The sequence below is a fragment of the Micropterus dolomieu genome, linkage group LG04, assembly GCF_021292245.1.
Source record: "Micropterus dolomieu isolate WLL.071019.BEF.003 ecotype Adirondacks linkage group LG04, ASM2129224v1, whole genome shotgun sequence".
Classification (NCBI taxonomy): Eukaryota; Metazoa; Chordata; class Actinopteri; order Centrarchiformes; family Centrarchidae; genus Micropterus; species Micropterus dolomieu.
This window is the reverse complement of record NC_060153.1, coordinates 9,469,363-9,490,526: the sequence shown is the minus strand read 5'-3', so window position 1 is coordinate 9,490,526 and position 21,164 is coordinate 9,469,363. Positions and strand designations below refer to the sequence as shown.

Below are 21,164 nucleotides of genomic sequence, written 5' to 3'. Positions count from 1 at the left end.
AATGCATGAGTGTTTTTTGGGTTTGTTGTGAGTTCAAAACTAGTGACAAGGTCAAAGTCGAGACATAGGGCAAGATCATTTTTGAAGAAAAAGTCTGTGTGCTTGTCAGATACTTGTCAAACGGTGCCTGCCATCCTTCCTTCTGTCAGACAAATGTCATGGGTAATCTAGATGGAAGATTAGTAGGCTGATTTTCCTCTATGTACACACAAATACATCCTACTTATACCATTCCTCACTGATGTAATCTGACTTTAATTGAGTCTAATTGAAGTCTGTGTCCAGTTTTCCAACTCTACATATAACTTACTGATCTAATCACCTTTCAGAAATTCAGCTCTCCCACTCCAAATGCTTGTAGCGAATGAATTATTCCACCTCAGAGTGTCTTGTAGAATGTTTGATCTGGGAATCTTAGAGTTGCAAAGGAAGATTAGTAGGAAGGGGTCTCCAAGTGCAAATGTGCCAGACAAACCTTGAACCCCTTTCACACATGCGCTTGAGACAGGACAGCGGACTTCTAAATTTGTGAGCACGGGGTCAGCATGCTAACATTAGGGGTGGAATCTCTGGGCACCTCATGATTCGATTACGATTCAGAGGGCTGCGATTATAAAATGATTATCGATGCATCTTGATGTATCGTTTTTTTTCTATGCAGGATCTCTGGATAACTACTAGGCTTTTAATTTGCGCATTAAAATCCAAAAGAAACATCTCTTAATTAGCTTAAAAGGACTAGCAACCCTAATTTACTCCCTTAACCTCAACTCCATGGTTCTTTACTTCTTTAATAACCAGTTGTCAGACTCCTCTGAAAACTGAAATATAATTATCAGGATGTACAGTATTTATACAGGACAGAGCTGTACACCACTTTAGTCTAAGCTTGTACCTGATGTTCTCAACCCTTGACAAGTAGGAAAGTTAGTAATGACATACAGCTGAGCTATTTAATATTACTTCGTTACTAATTTAGCTAACGTTACATAACAGCCAAAAACTTGCTTTAAAGGGAAGATGTTAGCTAGCGCCAACTGCCTTCCCTTTTCCAGCAGTTGGGGAAACTACAGATTTTTATTAACGGACACACTGACCTACGCTGCACATTTACTACCAGACTGAAACTTACTGCTGATATTTTTTCCGCTAACTTTCACCGTCATGTTCGCCTGTCACTCTCTCTCAATCGCTCGGCCACACACACACAGGATACACAGAGACAGAGATACAGATACAGAGAGCTCGCCAAGCGTTGAGTGTTAAGTTACTGGGTGTTAGTGTCATCACTGGCACATTGTTATTAATGATTGTGTGACATTTAAGTAGGGTGGTTAAGTTATTCATGCCACAGCGGTGGTGTACTGAATACAGGGGGAACACTCTCTGTTATGTGCCCGGTCCTGGCGCTGCACTTCCACAAATTCCACCTTTTGCATTCTGTCAACATTATGTTATCAATTAACATTTAATTAATCGACATTTTTTTAACTTTGTTATTCGAGTCAGAATTGTCCATGTCCGCATCGCAATGCATCTAAGACTCGATCTTTTTCGCCCACCCCTAGCTAACATGCTCACAATGGCAATGCTAACATTCTGATGTTTAGCAGGTGTAATGTGAACCATGTTTAGTTTCGCCTATAGCATGCCAAAAATTGCTAATTATTACTAAACAAAGTATAGCTGAAACTGACAGTAATGAGCTCATTGTGGTGCTAGATGAAAAGTCAGGGAATCATCATCAATGTTATTACAATTTATCCTGAAGGGGACGTGGCAGTACCAGACTTCATGGCAATATGTCATGGTTGTCAAGACATTTCTGTTAAAACCATAAATCTTAACCTCATGGTTGTGCAAAATGAAAAGTCAGGGGAGAAGCAAAGTCAGTGGATTTTATTGTCTGGGCACCATGAATTTGTACAAAATGTTTCAGCAATCAGTCTAGAAGATGTTGAGATTCTTCACTGGATAAATAAAGACTTTTACCTGCTGGTGCTAGATGAAAAGCCAGGGGAACACCAGGATTACTAGGCTTCATCTTCTGGAGACAATGCATGTCTCTACAAAATTTCATGGCAATTCATGCGATAACTGTTGAGATATTCCTGTCTGGTGAGGTCCGACCGACCAACCAACATTGCCGTCCCTAGAGCCACAATGCTAGCTTGGATGTGTGAATGTGTGTTCAGAAGTTCTGTTTGCCTTAAAGGAGAGGTGTGTGTTTATGGGTTTTGCACATAGAGCTGTGGGTGTATATGTAATTAAAGGCAAATTGCCTGTTATTAAAACTAGAGACCAGAGAGTTTTTTGGACGAGCTATGTTAATACAAATGCAAAGATGTGATTTTAGAAAATGCTGTTATTGAACATTAGTGGGGATATCTGTTTGTACTATGTGCTGGCACTTGGCTAGCACATCATTCCCTTGGGCTTACAGCTCCAAAGAGCAGGCTGTGACTCCCAAATCACTCCTCTCATTCTCAATTAATTGAACTCATTAGAGCCTTTAAATTGGAGATTTAAAGATATGCAGTAAACATGGGACCAGGCACAACAGGCTACTAGCTTTGTTACTCCCAATTAGAGGGATAATTGGCACTTTATTTCTACAATTCAAGTTCAAACACATTCTCCCTGGAGGGTTACCGCAGAGTTTCACTATTTGCAGTGATGTTTGAGTTGTGCCCATTTAAATGCAGAACCACTGGCTGCCTCCATGATGAGCTCCTTGCAAATGTCATGTCATGAATATTCATTTGTCTCCTTAGATTTGTTTTGTTCAGTAATTTCTGGTGAGGCATTGCGGTGAGGGTATGGAGTGGGGAGACAATTTGCCTAACCCTCAGCCAGCTTTCAGCTGGTTTTGGATTACATAGTGTTTCATGCACCGTTTCACTACACTCATAATTAATTACTGATTAGTGTTTTTAGCCCTGAGCAGAATGTAAAGCCTAATCTATTCTTTGCAGTCCTTTCCTTTGGAGCACAGTTTAACACGCTCTGTCAATTAAAATCTTGTATGTTTGGAACATATAGATGACATTTGAAGGCTGCCTCATCGAATGTGTTAACTTTTCTGTTATCTTTTGATTGTTGACACGTTTTGATTTTTTCCTTCATAGACATAAAACAAGTGTTTTGGTTTTTGTCTCAATGGATGTTAAATAAAACTAAAAGATAGATCAAAACAAAGATAAATTAAAGAAACTCATATTACATTTTCAAGATTGATTGATCTGTAACATATTCCTGCAACATTTTATCATCTCAATAAAAGGTGTTCTCAAATGCTCAGAACTTATCTATCTATGACAAGCATTTAACAAGTTTATTCTTATTTAGCTTTTTGCTTTTTAAGTTGAATGAGAGAAATAGATGATGTGACATAACATGCCATGGTTTTAGCCCACACTCATGTGGTTCTTTTTAAAATACATTATCATGCTATGACTTTGTGTACTGATACATCAAGTGCACAATGAATGTTTTTTGTTTTGGCTGAGAACAAACTGACAGTTAGCTATTCCTCGTTTCTCTTTATATGTAAACTGCGCCAAAACAAGACGAAATGTTTAGACATTTTTACCATTGTTGTTTGTAGATTTCTGTGCAAAATATAAGTGATAGAATCTCTTGTACTTGGATGAGAGAATTAAATCACCTTGTTTTACCGTCAGACCTTATACACATTCGTAAAGCTGAACTAAAAAAATAAATCAAAATACTTCAAGAATTAATAAAACTAGCAAATGTGTGAACTTATTTTATTAATACGGCATTAAAACAAGGAAAGTCAAGAGAAAGATTCCAATGAGGTGAACAGTTCTTATCCTGAGTTACATGTGTAAAGCAGAGGAAAATAAGTGAAAGTTACATCCAGGTTTGATGAATATATTCCTCAGCGGTCATGAACAACCCAACCCAGTTACCCAAATTAGCAACTCAAAGTTTAAAGCGGTAACAGGATACTTCATTTGGAAAGATCCTCAGTACTTCTGTCAGTTTAATTTGCACAATTTGTGGCTTGGCATGTTATGTAATACATGTTCAGACTGTTGTTAATTACAGGAGATACTTTACAGCACAGGACTGAGTAAAAAGCAGTAGTATGCGTTTTATGTTTGTTCTTTTATGTTTTTCAGTTTGGTTTATTTTTCCTTCTTTTTATCTCTCCTGTGTAGTTTACTTCATCTATTCCTCTGTGCTGGTTTATTTCTCTATTTATTTTGTCTCTGCATCTCCTGCCTGCCCTGCATTCTCATTACATTTTTAACCTTTTCACAATTTCATCCTCCCAGAACCTCAGCTATACGCACTGCTATGGCATGAAGTGCATCATTTTTTTTTAAAATTTATTTTCAAAAACTCCCGACAACAGGATTATAGTATTTTGCCATTCTCGTCACTACTGTGCGTGCGTCACTTTTGTATTTGTTGTTCCTATCCCAAACGCTCAAACACAGGCTCAAGGCTTATTATTATGTTCTGTATCAGGTGAAAACTATAATAGATGAAGTGTCATATTTGGTTTGAGTGTGTACTGTGAGATGCACTTGTGTTCCGGGGGGCAACCTCCCCCTGTGCCCACATGTAATTTGACTCAAAAGAAGGTCCTTTATGGATTTCAGCATATATGTCTCAGTTGTCTGTGTTCTATGTTTCACTGTTAGATGAGTTTTGCCTTGTTTCTTTTGTTGGCTTACACTGCTATATTGAGTTGTCCCAGTGTGTGTGTGTGTGTGTGTGTGTGTGTGTGGTAGTGTGTGTTTTGTCTGTTTCTGCATCTGCAGAGCATTTAACAATAAACGACAATCACCTAAGTTGCAAGGGTCTCTTTACTGTAGCTCTATCTTTTCACATTCTGATAACTATTATGGCTTTATATAATCAGCTACAACAGTACATAGCTATAACTGTACATATGTGGATGTTAAAATGTGGACAGCCACTAAAAACCTGGAAGTTATTGGCACAAACGTGTCTTTTTTTTCAACATTTCATATTGTATATAAATTTTTTTTGTTTTTGTAGCAAAGCAAGTTGGCCATGAGTTGGGAGGTCTGCAAGAATCCAAGAGTAACAATAGCTTAAGTATACAGGTGGCTCAGTATGACAAGATAATGATTCATCCAAATCCTGCTCTAATTACCCAGAGGGCACATGTAGCGTTTGTGGCAAATCTGCAATCCCTTGATTCTCGTCCCACTTTCTTTCCTAAATACGAATATCTTGTGGGGTGCCAAGATATTTGCAGAAATAATAAGGAAATAAATACATATTGAGACCTAGTGTACACTTTCCATCACTAAAATAAAATGTATATTGTGAATAATACTATAGAGCTGCAATGAAAACGTTCCTTTCAAACACTAGGAGTCTCCATCTGCAGTGACAATATAAGCTTAAAGCACAGAGTTGAGAATCCCTTTATTTCTCTCAACAGAGGGGCCCTGGCTTTGGAAACCCAAAGTTTATGTAAGAAAACCAGAAGGAGCAGGGACACTAGCTGGCTGGAGTCCAGCCAGCCTTTATTTATCCTTGAGTTAGCACTGCAAGGCTAGGGCTAAAAGCCATACTGGCTGAAAGATTTTACAAAGATGGCAGGCCAAAAGAGGTTGACACAGACCTCCACTGATGCCAGCATTGTGCCACTTACTCCCTGACTTTGACAGCTCCGGCAGAGTACAGAGAGCAAGGGATGAAGGGGAGGAATGTGCACTGAATAAAAACAAACTACCTAGTTTGAAAGAGCAATTGTGGGGGAAGGTTTTCAGGAGACATAACAGGAAGACTATCTAGATTGAAATATTTTGTACACTTTTATTTTTAGAAAATATTTATTCCATTCATACTATTATTAAACATAATTATTTTTTATAGACAAAGCCTTCCATGGTGCAGAAGGATATGGGTAGACCATAAGAGTTAATCAACATTGTGCATTATTACAATGTAAAACCCAGTCCACAAACTGAGCCAAATCTTGTGTTTTCCTTGTGGACATGGTTTACCGATGTGTCCGCTTGTAGTTTGCCTCAGGTAATTCATTCCTTATTTGAGCTGAGCTGTGAATGTGTTGGTCAGAAACAGTGATGTTCAGTCATACAAGTCCTCGACAGCATTTTTTTTTTCTCTGCCCATGGCAAATACAACTTCACTGACAGGACATATCGATTGCAAACTCCCCAAGTTTTAAAGCAGAGGAGCTGTAGTCTATGTTGTTTTGCCATGTCCACTACAAACAGTGCAGTGAACAGCACTCAGGAGACATGTAGGAGAATGGTAGCCAAAAGGAGAGGCTCAGCTCTGTCTAGTATGCATTTGCCAAAATGAAAATGTCATAGTGTGATTAGCTTGGCCAAAACATGCAATATTATCTTCTATAAATGTTGAAATAAAATGGAAACAGCAGATATGTGTTGTTGAGCTGGCCAAAGTGTTGCCTTTGGTTCTCTTTGGCCACCCTTTTAAAACATTTTCAGTAGTTTTCAGGAAAAAGCATTTATATTCCAGCAACATCAACATTCTCTTCAACAAGTACTCTTTGATGATTAGTTCTGTTGCTATGATAAATACGAGGGTTGGAAAGGCTTTTTTGTTGTGCATGCTGTCAGTTATTTTGTCCAGTGAACCGTCAAAAGACTGAAGGTCTCTACATTTAGACACTTTGGCATGTGACAGCACATAACATATGGGCTTAAAGGCAACACTTAATTTTACAGGTCTGTAATAATTGCCTTTGAAGTAAGGTTAATATATTTGGCACTGGGTTTGCTTTGCATTCTTTCTTGTCTTCGAGAGAACTTAATAATTTCATACTAATTGTGTAGAACATAGACACTTTTCTGACACTTGGTGTGGTGTTGAGTTTATAAGCAGTTGCGGATTTCCAGAGAAATTTCCTTGAAAGAACCACACCACTAATTAGAAATAATCATTCCAGGAATCTGAATTTTAATTTCAGTTCAAGTACCCAACCGATTGGCATTTTTGAGACGGATAAATGATTTTGATATTTGTGGATTTGAAAATCTGATATTCTTTTCAGAAACACATAACATAAACAAAGATTATCCCTAATGTTCATTATGTGTAGCTATGAGCCCTCAAAATGACATAATGCAGTTTACTTTAAAACTTTTTTTATTGTTGTAAATAGTACTTTGAACAAAATACAGCTGATTGCTGTGTTTTGTTGTGGATTTGTGGCAGTCCAAACATGTGTGGTGCCAACAGGGAGTTGCAAACTATGCAATGTCAACACTCATAACATAATTGTAGGATTCGTCTTCCATCTCTGTTTCTTTTTTAATTGTTGTTTATTGGCTGTTATAAACACTGATACCGATTTCTCTGCAATTAGATCATATCGGTTGATTATCAGTCAGGCTCTAATCAGTTCCTTTCAAGGAAATTATAAGAGACTATGGGATCTGGAAAATAAAGTGGTACTGGCTTAGGTTTGCTAGCATTTAGGGCTACAACAAATGGTTATTTCTGTGATTTATTTTTTAGCAGTTTGCGCCCATCGCAAGTTTCCAAAAGCCAAATGTGATTCTTTTAAATCCGAATGAATTTAATTTGGTATAAAATTTGGAGAAACAAGCTAATCTGTGACCAGCAATTATGAAAGGATTATCAAAATCGACATAGGTAAATGTTCTTTCAAGCGATAAGCTAATTTATTGACAAACTTTCAGTTCAGATTTTTATTGGGATAGCTGATGTCATGCTCTGTACACGTATACAGGTAAGTAGGAGAGCAAAATTGATGTCTCGGTTTGGTTGTTTGCCCATTTTGAAACAAAACAGTGCTGACAAATTAGGTATGTGCTGTGACCTGTAAGGGGGACCATGGGAGTTCCATAATTATGCAGACCTCTCGCCTACAGCCTACGCCTGGTCATGTTTTGACAGACATTCCAAAGCTGTTGAGGGATGCGCAAGTTTTTTCCTCTTTTTTTTTTTTTTTTTTTTTGTCTTCATTACCTTTTCATTTTTCTTGTCATCACAGTCTTACGCAAACACATTGAAACATTTCAGTGACTGCTGCTGTGAAAGAAAACTGTTTTTTGACACCTTGTCAACAATTGGAGCTTTCAGTATTATGAATGTTTTTTTCCCAACATGATTATATTTAGTCACTGCTGTAAGTGTAGTGTTTGGCTGTGTTGCCTCAAACCTCCAGCTCAAATACCTCACAGCAGAATTGCAGTTTTGTTTTGTGGTGTTGCAGTTTTCAGGACTATTCCACTGACTATAACACTGCCTGGAAAAGGACTGTGAATTTTGATTTCTCTACTTACTTGTTATTAATTACAGTCAGCACTCTGCAAAGATGTGCCAGAGTTAATTTCCTCATGCTTTGGTCCATAACTTTCCATAATGAAGAACATATGGCCAAATGTAAGCTTTTCTGCATTAAGTGCCAACAAGCCATTTTAAGTTTCAGATTATGAAGACACTGCAGTAGTAGGTGTAGTCCATGCCAAGGTAAAACTAAAGCGCTGCCAGCTAAATATTGTGGCCATTTAGGAAAACACAGGTTACTGCCAGAATCTTGTCATATAAAAAATATGTTGAAGGTGCCTTTAACTGTGATACAGCATTTTGGGTCACGCTTTAGAAATGAATGCCATGCAAAGCTAACAAATCTAACACTGAATAGATAAACTCATTTGTTTGTTGGCTTGTATTTAAAAAATGTCTCTTTTTGTGTTATTGTCTGTTTTTTCCTTCTACACTTTCACATTAGTATGAGTAAATGGCTACATTTATATAGCGCCTTTATCCAAAGTTCTTTAAAAAGTTTTTGCCGCTCATTCACCCATACGCTCTGATGGCAGCAAGCTACTCTGAAGGATGCTGGCCAGTGTTAAGGACACCTTAACATCTAGACAGGAGGTGGTGGGGATTGAACTGTCAACCCTGTGATCAGTGGACGCCACCCTTTATGTCCTGAGCCGCAGCCTGTTTGACATACATACTCTGTTTGAAGGCCAATGAATAAATAAAGACAAGGATTTCAAAATGTCAGGAGTCGGGGCATTACTTATTTCAACAGGTAAAGTGTTCCAAAGATTTGGAGCAGCTACTGAGAGAGCTCGGTCCCCTTTAGTTTTTATCCTGGATCTTGGGGACATCGAGGAGCATCTGATTGGATGACCTCAGTGCTTTGACCGGAGTGTGTATATGTAACAGAAGGTGCCAACCCATTTAAAATTTTAAAGACAAGCAATAAAATCTTAAAATCAATCCTAAAACAGGAAGCCAGTGGAGCAAGGCTAAAACAGGGGTAATGTGCTCACGCTTTTTAGTTCCAGTTAGAAGTCAAGCTGCTGCATTCTGGACTAACTGTAACCGACTGATCCACTCCAACATAAAAAGAATTACAGTAGTCTAGTCGAGATGTTATAAATGCATTAATTACTGTTACTATAAGTCTTTGCGTGGCAGGTGGCTTGACTTTGGCCAACAGTCTCAGCTGAAAGAAACTGGCTTTTACTACAGAACTAATCTGTTTTTCAAAACATGTATTCATAACAAAAGCAAAGAGTAGCGTATGGTTTTTACATCATAACACTTCTTAACGCCACTGGCTGAAATAAAAAAAAAATAAAGCAAGTCTCTCCTGACTTTTGAACTAATGTTACTGTTTTGCACATGCATTTATAAGAAAAGTATTTAGTGATTTTACAAAACACAAAATGTTGCTTAACGTCACTCTCTCCTGCCGAGTGGATGCATCACTGGTAGTAGCGGCCAGAGTTTTTTTCTATAGGCTAGTTTCACGTTGCTGTGCTGGTTTTGCATGCAGTTGCTTATAAATGAGATGCAAAATTGTTCGCGGTTGAAAGCTTTTTGCTGGTCACACAATGTTTATAGTGGCAAAACAGATCAAATTCTGAAATGTCAGGTTATTATTGAGTCAACAAGAATTTACAAACTATGCAAAATCTATGTTTATTGAAGTGGTTGACTCCAGTTTCCCCACCGGCTACCTGAGCGTTTTTGCCCCCTGACTGTGCGTGCATCCAGTAGTGTTTGTATACAAGAAACCCATCTATATAAAGGGTGCTTTATTTTGTTACCACCATAATAAACCAACAGCCTGGAGCTCTGGAACAAAGGTAAAATTGAATACCAAGATTCTGACAAAAGCATACACGCCAAGAAAGCTACAGAGCTACATGAGTAGCAACATCACACACCAACAAACTACAGTGAAAGGCTGGAAAACCTTAAACATTTGTTTTATAATATAGTCCTTTTGGGCCCATTCTGTGTTGTTTTGAAGATGTTCTACTTAAACTTTTAAGTCTTGCGTGCACTGACTGTAGCATGTGTGCAGTTAGCTGTGTGTAATTGGTGTTTTAATTAGCTATGTGACAAATGTTTCAAATGCACAAAACTTCTATAATATTTTGTTGTAATGGTGCTGCCATATAAACTGGGGGTTTTAAACAGTTAACTGATTATAACACAGCATCAAAATGCTTCAATTAAGTAGATACAGATATTATAGATTATAAATATTATTTGTAATACTGTCATGCAGTGTAGACACGTTTTTGTTTTAAATTTAAATGGGAACTTAAGAATATTGTTTAAAGGAAAAAAGACAGTGAGGTTTTTCCCCATTCTTCTAAGCCATAATATTTGCCATGTTGTTAAGTCTGTAGCTTTCCTTGCGTACGCATTTGTCAGAATCTTAGTAATCCATTTTACCTTTTGTTACTCAGCCCCAGGCAGTTTGTTTATTGGGTGTTAAGGAGCACTCTGTGTTTTGGTTGGTCAATTTACTCCTGCAGAACCCATGTGTGCAGTTCATAGCACTTAAGGGAACAGCAGTTTGCACTTATCCAGTCTCATAAAGGAAATATAACATGGCCTCTCACACCACGCAGTTTAAACGGGAGTCATGGTTGCATTTGCCAGCCTTTCCTTGTTGCATGGTACATTCACATACCTTGACCAGGTGTGGCTTAGTGAATGTATGAATTAAATACTTCATTCAGCCGTAATACAAACACTGTACTGCTACAGGGCTTTTAAAGTCCATTTGCATTAGTTTTTAACCTCTGGTCAGGCGAACAGCTCCCACACCACGCTTGTTTTTATGACACACACAAGCACTGCATTGTTCTGAGCAACTGCCAAGACAAGAAAACATTGTTATTGTTCTGCAGAAGGACTGCCAACTTGATCCTTTCTGAACTGACACACTGGTACATTCATGACTACTTGACCAGGATCCAGGCATTCAAACATGATATGATCAGAAGAGCTGCAGAAGTCAGGCTGAGGAGATAATGATCCACCACACCTTCAAGTTCCTATTTCACTGCACCAGACATTTGTCAGATAGTTTGCTTATATGAATGAACATATCCGGGGTGCTTAGATATGGCCGGGCTTATTGTGCACGACCCAACATGTATGTGCACATTCTGCGTCACTGCAGTTTCTCTTACGCATACACTTACATGTATGAAACTTAATGCAAAGGTTTACTTTTTAAGGAAGTCTTGCTTACTTCAGATGCAGATGGCAGCAAGGTGTAGAAAAAAAGACAAGTTCATAAAAGAAATCATTTAAGCCTTCTCCTGGAAGAGCATAAACATCCCCACATCAGAGGATAAACCAGTGTCTTATTGATTTTACTAACTACATATACAGTATACTGTATACAGTATGTATTGTAAAATGTGTTACTTATTTAGCTGTTGTCAATATTATGTAATAAAATGTATTATTATCCTACATACAACAGTTGCCCCAAACAGTGTTCTGTCCACAGTATAAACTTTGATTGGTCCAAATTGAAATTAAGATTATAAGATGACACCATTTTGCAACACCTGTTTTAGATAGACTGTTTAAAGAGGAAGAACACTTATTTTAATGTATTGTTACATTTAAATAAAAATGCATTCACTTATAAAAAAAAAAAATTACCATCATATAGAATAAATATAAATGGCATTATTCAGTCCTTTTTGTTGTGCTTTTTAGTCATAAAGTTACACGTCCATGGAAGCAGCTCGTTTTAAAACCATGTTAAGTGTTTCTTTGCTGCATGAGTGTCCTTTCAGGCTTGCCATCTTCTAACATGACATCGTGTGACACCATATTTCTTGGTGGTTGACACATGACTCCGTCTGAGACATTACTGTGGTGAACACGTCTGGAGACGCTTTCCACCCGTGAGGAATTTATTTACCTCTGACAGCAAAACATGTAACATGAGCCAATACATAACTACAGTACTGGGCTAAGAAACTGTGGTGTACACACTTTAGATGGACATATGGAAACGTTCTAGCCTAACATTAAGGCTAGAGATAATCCATAATACTATACACTTTTAAAGTAACATGCTCACTCTGTAACGAGCTGGTGAATCTTTTGTGGATACATAATAAGTTGTCCTCAAATGTAATTAAACCACCACCAATTTCTAGAAAATATATTTCCTATATTTTGATAAAACAAAATCTGAAATCTTAAAGTCACGCATACGCAAAACATTATCTAAATTTGAATCTTAGACCAGCCCTCCTTATGTTTGCTCTTTAAACCAGCGTGTCCTCTGAGGGATGTTAGCTGTCGGATCCTGCAGAGCCCAAACAGAGGCCCCCTGTGCCACAGCGGTTTGTTTACATTCTAATCTGTGTGATGGACCTGCTTGATAAGGCTCTGGGCAGTTCTGCAGCATCAGGGGAAAAAGGAAAGAGATCAGGGCTCACTGCCAGCAGCAGCAGCGGTAGGCAACTAGAGGACACACGGGCTAATGGATGCTCAGTCTCCCCCCATGTCGCAGCCATAGCAGGTTTTCTCTTCCCTGAGCATTGGGAGATGTCAAGGCAGAGTCAACATGCTGGAAAAACCATCTACAAAGATTCTTAACAGTTTTGTCATCTCTGGCTTTGTGCCAGTAGTTATCCAAGGGATGGGATAGTATCTGTGCACCTGTTCATGAACACCACAAACATCAGAATATTCAGCTTTCGGCTCAGATCAGTCTGTTGAAGGAGGTTATACACAAATGTCTTTCAGGAGGAAACACCTGAGCCCCATCAGTTTCCAACCAATGGAACATGTCAACATCAGAATATACTCAGGGAAAACATAAGCTGGAACCAGGAAGTATTTACATTTTCAACTGTAAAGAGAAGACTTGAATTGCAGCTGGCCAGTACGTATGAAGGAAATAAACGTCCTCCTATTGCAGGCAAATATAAAAATCCACAGAATATTATGTTGCATGAAAGCTAATATGCAGACAGAAAATATACCGTCAGCGTATCCTTATCTCAGCTTCATGAGATAATCCCACTTGTTCGTTATGCGTTTTCCCTTTTTTCAGGATTTTGTCCAGAAATTGGCATATTTGAACAAAACATAAACAGGCAGCTGCATTACCATCAAGAAAATCACGCTCAACTCTAGAAAATGTTACTTGAAGTTTAGATTGGAAACAAGTAAAATAATATTTACACATTGATGGATTTTACAAGTGTGTTCCTCGGTAAATGTTTGTTTAATACAAACAGGATTCATTTCCATGATGCCAAATTTCAGTTTGAGGAGTCTTTAAATCCAGCTTTTTTACAGTCTTTCATTTCTTTTTAACATAGTCTCAGAGGGATAGCTAACTTGTCTCAATTTTCACCCCTTCAGTGTTAATTTATGCACATTAATTTGCATTTTTATATGAACATGGCTTACACCGCTAAAAAAGACAACGCCTGATTAATTGCTAAAACATTGCCGCCCATCCTCAGTCTTGTACATACAGTGCGATGTGGGTAATGATAGAGGAAGGGAATTGAGTTAATGTCCCCCTGTCAACAACTCTTTGCTACAGTTGCAGGCAGTTTCTGTCATACTTGTGATTGCTGCATCTGCTAAATAAAGTAGTGGAAGACCGTCAATCTTGTTGGGATGCATGAGGATGTGTTGGAGTGGGGGAGGTGGCGTCACAGCATGGGTAAGCCTCTCTCCCTCTGATCTCTGGATTACATGGTCTGGGATAGTTTTTTTCTTGTGAGTTAGAACTCGGATAAAAGTTTTGACCTTTCCATGTTGAAAATGTTATGTTTTAGTCTCCTGAGCTTCATTCAGATGGCGTAGTTGTATTCATTCTCATTGAAGCTAATGGAAGATGACATCATAGCTTATTCTAAAACCGGCAACTTTGGCATCATGGATTCATGTAATGATTTTGCTTGTTGGATAAGGAGACCATCCTTTAATCAGAAGGCCTGGCCTCATGTCAAGCATTTATGAATTATTCTCCTGCTATGATGACTAATACTGGCACATTGATATCTGTGACAGAAAGACATTATAGCTGAAATGAATTGATTTCGTACTTGACGGGTAACAGCTGTGACGGGGCTACCTGCAGAGTGTCAAAGAGAAGGTTCACATACACACAGTCCGGGATTATATTTACGGCTTTTAGTTTATTTTCATGGTTCATGGTTTCCAGAGGAGGAATCCTAAAGACTTTGTGATCCCCTGACTTTTCCTCTAGTGCAGTCATGAGCTTCACATTTGTGGTTTTAAGCCAATATCTCAACAGCTATTGAATGAATAGTCATAAAAATGTTATAGACATTTGTGTCCCCTTTTTGTATCAATTGACCCTTCGCTAAGCTCCACCCCCCTAAGTCACTGTTGCCACAGTCTATTACCGCACTCCCCAGAAAAAATATTGTCAAATTTGTTGGAAAAAGCGATCTCAGAAAGAAGCAGACAGTTTTGCAGTTGCATTATACATTTGAAGGTTGTACTCAGGCTGTCAGACTGACATGAAAAAAAAGAAAGATAGAAGCTGAAGCCTACCGATCACACAGAACAAGTGAACCACCGCATACCCCGACGATTGAGACAAAAGACAATGATATCAAGGATCAACACTGTTCCTGTAAAGCTGGGTAGGCCTCTATTCATTATCACAATCATTAAAAAGCAGAACAGTAGTGCTTTATTACGTTACATTCAGTAGGAAGTTAGCTAGCGTTAGCTAACTAACGTTACATTAGGAATGATCCACAGCCGACATTTTTCTGGATTGATTTTAGGGTTTGGAAAGAGGATAAATTGTACTTCTCCTATCAACCTCTCTGGGTAGTGACTGTAACTATTACAAGTGCCCCAGGAACAACGTTTGACCATATCTTAGAAAAATACAGCCAAAAATGCTAGAAAACGACTGTTTTTGCATTTGAGTCAATGGAGCGCATTCATGAAAGTGTCGGACCTCACTTAGAGCGAGTCCTATACTGCGCTGTAATTGGCCAGCTGTGTATTCTGGGAGTGGCTTAGCGAAGGGTCAATTGTAAGAACTTTGAGCTCCTGACCTTTCATCTAGCACCATCATAAGGTCTGAATTTAAATTTGTTCGATACTTGTGTTTAGTGTTAATTAGCAAATGTTAACATGCCAACAAGCTAAACTAAGACGGTAAACATTACACTTGCTAAATGTTAGCATTTTTGATGTGACAATGCTAGCATGCTGGCACTGGCATTTAGCTTTTTGTGTGTTTTAGCTGCCTAACTTTAATCATATCTTGCCTACAGTCTATTTGCCATTATCACATTCTTTTCCAACCCTAACCATGCCATAATCACTCTGTGTCACTTTGTGTGGAAATTGTAGGAATAACGAATGAAAAATGCTGACATTGAACAGTCAGAAACTTCATCATTGAACATAATCCAGGGTTTCACAGAATCCTCCAATATCAGCATTCTGTCTAGCAAGTGGATTGCAATTCAGTGCAGAGATCCTCCTGAAAGACAAATGATGAGGTCTCCATGAAGACCCTGGGGGAGGTGCTTGCCTGTGAGTCATATCTGCATGACCCTGCTTGGAAAGACGCAATGTAGGAGCATTACCTTGTGGGCTCATTACCTGGGTCCCCTATCTGTTAGGCGATGGGCAGGGTCAAGGGATACATCTAGTCTGGAACTAAATACATCTCATACAGCATCATCTTTTTCTTTATCTTAGCGTGTAATACAGTGAAATATTAACACCTTTTGTACTAACACTGAGCATTATTTTTGCAAGTGACAGCCAGTGAAGATCAACATGTTAATTAAGTAATCAATATTTAACAGCTACTCACTGTAGCCACACTTTAAGCTGTGTTATTGCAGAAAGAGCAGAGATCTGAAATGAGGTTGTGAAACTCCTTCAACACCCCCCCCAACAGGAAGCAGGAACATCCACTGCTAAATAGGTTAAGCCGTTGAAATTCATTCAGCATTTTAAGACATAATGAACACTACCTTCATGTTATTAGTTGTTTAGAAATTCAGAATTCTCTACAGTGTGTTTCAACTCTTGTTTTTCTTTTTACATCTTGTGGCTTTTTGACCTATACTCTGTTTGACACATACTTTATGATGTTCATCTGAAATTGAGTGATTTTTACACAATTACAGCAACCCTGGGCGTGAACTTTTAAGACCTCTCTGTGTTACTCACGTTGAAAAATGAAATTGAAAAGGGAGAGGTCGACTGGCATGTGGTTAGCTCTTCTGCTGCCACCCACTCAGTCCTACATAGCTTATGGGCTTGACCTTTAGCTGTGTGGGGACTTTTTACTAGTCCTGTTTGAGTAGATGCTGAAAATCTACACACAAACTATAAGATCAATTAATACACTTTTTTAAACAAAGAATACTGTATACACCTTTTGCACTTTTGTAAAGAGTTGTGTAACTGACCTTAATACCTTGTTTCTCAGCATTGAGCACAACTTTGAGAAAGTGCCAGATGTACTTCTGTAACCTTTCGTAAACACCTTCGACCCTTTGTGTGGCCAACCACACATGCATCACCCCACTCTGAAGTTCCCCTCACCTTTATAACACCTTACAGCTCATTGGTTTGATATTGGGTCCACAACTTTACTGTTTTGGTTAAGTCTCAACACTCTCATAGCTTTGTTTTCAGCTGCAGCAGCAGGAATATTTGCGAAAAATCTATAAAAACGGACTGTACACTACTTGCTAGGGCTGAACAATTTGGGGAAAAAAATCTTATTGTTATTGCTCTGCCAGATATTGCTATTACGATTCGTTTTGCAATTTTTGAAATTATGTTTTGCTAAAGTTCAACATTCACTGCCAGTCTATTTTTGACTGAAGCCATGTTAAGCAGCACAGAGCAGATGAACCAGGCAGAAAGTCAGACACAGAACAGTATTTTTCAAAATAAAACACACTTTGCAGACTCACGATCGCACATCAACAATAAACACAGTTAAACCGACAAAAGAAAGAAACAATTTAATTACGTAGCCTACTTAACTATAGTAGAAGCACAAAAATCAAGGACAACTAAACAAATAAGCAAGTGAGCAAAATCAGATGGATTTACCCATGCGGATATGTAACATTAGCCTGCACAGAGAGGAACAGAACAGGCTCACAGAGAGCGGTTATCTGCAGTTGAAGCTCACAAAATGACAAATTAATAGCACGTTAACAACACGTTAACAACGTAGGGCAGGATAAACGCTCCGCTGCTGAAACGCCACTGCCTGTGTTGGTTCGGCTGGCATCAAAAGAAACTGGAGGAAACGTGTGGGGTACATGTTTCCTCCAACCTACATAACCTACATTTTAATCGCAGTCTTCACGATAAGCTAATCGCGTTATTTCAAATTGCAATTTCAAAACAATTAATCCTTCAGCCTTACTGCTTGCCCAACACCAAATGACAGACAGTGAACATAATGGAGCATTAAGCAGTTGAGGAGCCAGATTTTTCCCTCAGGAGTTGGTAGAGACCAAAACAGAGCTAAATGTGAATAATGGACATTACACTAAAGCCCTGGATATACTTGCTTTTAACTACGCATACACAAGATGGTTGCCACATGTATCCTGCGTTCCTTTGGAGTGTGGGTTGTGCACGTCTCCAGAAATTAACGCTACGCGTCCGCGAGATGCAATTCCGCACATGAACGTGGCGACAATATGTCGATCTGACTGGCAGGTCAACAGCAATACTGTTCCACACACCAGTCTAGGTGGTGGCGGTATGCAGTTGGTTTGCCAACCGTAATTAAAGAAGAAGAAGGTCATCAGCATACTTTAAAAAAGGAGATTTATGGCGGTATGTTAGTCCGCAATTACCGAGAATGTTATGATGTCTCATTAAAATCACAACCTGCTCGAGTGTCGCTATGTGTGGTTTGTTTACGATGTGCAAATTCGGAGGTTGTCAAGAAAGATAATCCGGTGTTGGCGATGGATGATCCGGTCCTGTTCTGCCCCCTAGTGGATTCAGGTTTAATCCTCAAGGTTCACGCAAAGAACGCAGGCATGTATGTAAACAATGCCATTGGCGACGCAAACGCCCATCTATGCCTACGCATTGTTAAAAAGCAGGTATATCCAGGGCTTGATCAGGTTGCAATGTTACTCCATATCTTTTAATAAATGTGAGTAACTTTAATAGGTAATAATATGTCATTGTTGTGTTTACAGCTTGTTTCCACTGCCCCCAAGTGGCCAAAAAAAATTCATTGCAGGTCTAGTGTTCTATATGACATGAAAATTTTGAGGAGTCCTTTACGGGTAATCTGCACTGTTACTTTGTTTGGTTATTCCATTTTTCCTAACTAAACCATGTCTTAGATTGAATTTCATCACACTCTTTAATGCAGTTTGCAATTAAAATCTAAATGTGTTCAGATGCATCAAAAGGCCTCTATACTAGAGACACTCTCTGGAGCCGTTGATACATAGAAGTGCCCGCGCCCTTGTGAATTGCTCATTCAAATGAAAGCAGAGTCTTGTCAATTACCTTCTTGCTGTTTCTCTGTATTTAAATTCATCCCTCACTTTCTTTATTGTGCTCTCCCTACAACTGGGATCAGCTCAATAACAGCCAGTAAGAGACACTGAATAATGCCACTGTGAAATTTCCTATTCATTTCGATGGAATGAAAAGTCTCTCTGGCTACCTTTCCTCCCATGTTGTCATTTAGAAAGCAGTGTGAGCAGAAAAGTGTAGAAATAATATTTTTCTGATATTCCAGTTGTGTGTGGTAAATGAAACACCCATCACTCTAGGTTTATGGACCAGAGATGGCACATCAACGGCTCACTGGCGATGTGGCGTGCTAGAAGACGGGAGAGGAAGATGCAGAAGACTGAAATGTGCTTAGAGTTAATGGAGTACATACTGCTCGCACAGCAGCAGAAAGTCCTGCCACAAACAAGGAGGACATTTGATTTTGGCTCGGAGGCTTGCTTTTGATTATGTTAAAAGATTGTTTGTACTCCCTAGTTGGCAATTGGTTGGAAACATGCTGATGAGAGAGTGGAGGCCTTTTCATCTGTGTGCTATAACCATTACATGAAATGACTGGTTGTAAATCAAAAGTTGAGGAGCTGGGGGGTGGAGGGAGGAGACTTTCTTCTAACTGACAGCAAAGGAAAAGAAGACATTAGGGTAAGGAAAAATGTGTAGTGTGAACAAGTATTCTGATGTCTTTTTGTTTCTGACGTTGAGTTTATTGTAATGAGTTAATATTGACTCCAGCCAAGCTACAAAATATTTTTTTTAAATTCCATTTATGTTAGATGGCTTTCTTCTCTGGCCGAGTTTTGTTTTTCCTTTTTAATTGTGTTTTCAGATTAATAGCCTGGAAAAACCTGCTTTTAAGACTTCATGCTCAGATGCAATGAGAACTTGTTCTCTTTTGCAGGGAAAATGTCAAATATCCGTGCAGTCAGGAAGAGGCAACAGCTGAATAACTTGGTTGGCATGGTTACGGGGCTAGCCAGGCCAGGATACACCGTTGTGGATTTCTGCAGTGGAACGGTACTTGTATTCATCGGTCCGGCAATTCATATCTATTTATCACCAAACCTGACCATGGCTACCAGTGTTGGGCACTGTAACATTATTATTTTTCTCAGTAACTAGTAGTGTACGGGATTACTATTTACAAAATAGCAATGATATTACAGTTACTAATCCCAGTAATGCTGCGTTACTGCGTTACTGAACGCACCATCCTTGATATGAATGCTCAACTGCGCGGCAGGTCAGCGGCACCAGGCCTTATGTTTTTCAAGTCAGCTGTTTGCCAAAAAGCTAAAGGAAATATTGCCATTATTGTGTCACACACACACACAACTAGTTATCATATTTGTTCATGTTTTTTAGATATACTTTCCTCTTTAAATGCTTTTCTTGTTGGCCAGTCTACACAGACAGAAGAAAGTAATTACGCTATGCTAAGGGTGGTAGTGTTGCATTTCTAAAGGGTCAATACTTGGTTGGAAAGGTCAGCACTAATCATAACTCTATTGTAGGGCTGGACGATAAAACAATAACAATAATTATCGCAATGTAATTTTTTTCAATAACAATATAACAAATGTTCAATAAATATTCAATAAATGTTTGACTTTATTCACTTGAATCATACACAAATTAGGAATTATTTTCTTTTATTAAGATGTTTATTTTGTGGAGTGAAAGGGACCAAAAAAAGCTTTTACTTAATTTGACTCGTGCATATTTGTTGACAAAGATTTTATCATATTTATGTTCTAACTCAGATTTGTGAAGTGATCCACTGTTTAGCATCTAGTATTGACCATAATTTAGAGTTGAAACCACAATTAACAATCAGGTTTCTTCAACTTCCACAAAAATCAGCCTTTAAACTCAAAAGAAATAACAATTTGATTCTTATCGTGATAATTATCGATATCGAAAGATATGAAAATCGTGTTTTTGGCCATATCGTCCAGCCCTACTCTATTGATGCCTCTTTGATGTATTCTGCTTTCTTAATGTGCATCATCCTTTTTTTTTTTTTTGTCTTTGTGCTGTCTCTCAGGGCCATGTAGGGATTGTTTTGGCGCACACACTTCCAGATTGCCAGGTAACGTATGTGTATGGTGTCACTGAACTTGTATAGGTCAGGCAAAATTACCATTTTGGACTGGTAACTTCTGACATTATTTTTATTATATTATTTGTTATTATTTTTGACAAGATGAATAGATAATCCAAGAGATCAATTGATGACGATGAAGGCATTATGATTTATCATTAAATGCATCCCTACAATTCTGCTATACTGCAGTCACATGCAGCTATGTGAG

At 38.5% G+C, this 21,164-nt stretch overlaps 1 protein-coding gene across 4 annotated transcripts in view; it reads left to right on the top strand.

Annotated features, from left to right (window-relative positions):
- Positions 1–21,164, top strand: part of gstcd (glutathione S-transferase, C-terminal domain containing) — a 55,042-nt gene that overhangs the window by 16,861 nt on the left and 17,017 nt on the right. For all 4 annotated transcript variants that reach the window (XR_006824769.1, XR_006824768.1, XM_046047180.1 and 1 more), the window contains 2 exons: positions 19,751–19,866; positions 20,897–20,941. Coding sequence is in view for 2 of the 4 variants with exons in the window: in XM_046047180.1 (XP_045903136.1) it covers positions 19,751–19,866; positions 20,897–20,941 (161 nt within the window). In the remaining 2 variants the exon portion in view is untranslated. The remainder of the gene's footprint in view (positions 1–19,750; positions 19,867–20,896; positions 20,942–21,164) is intronic.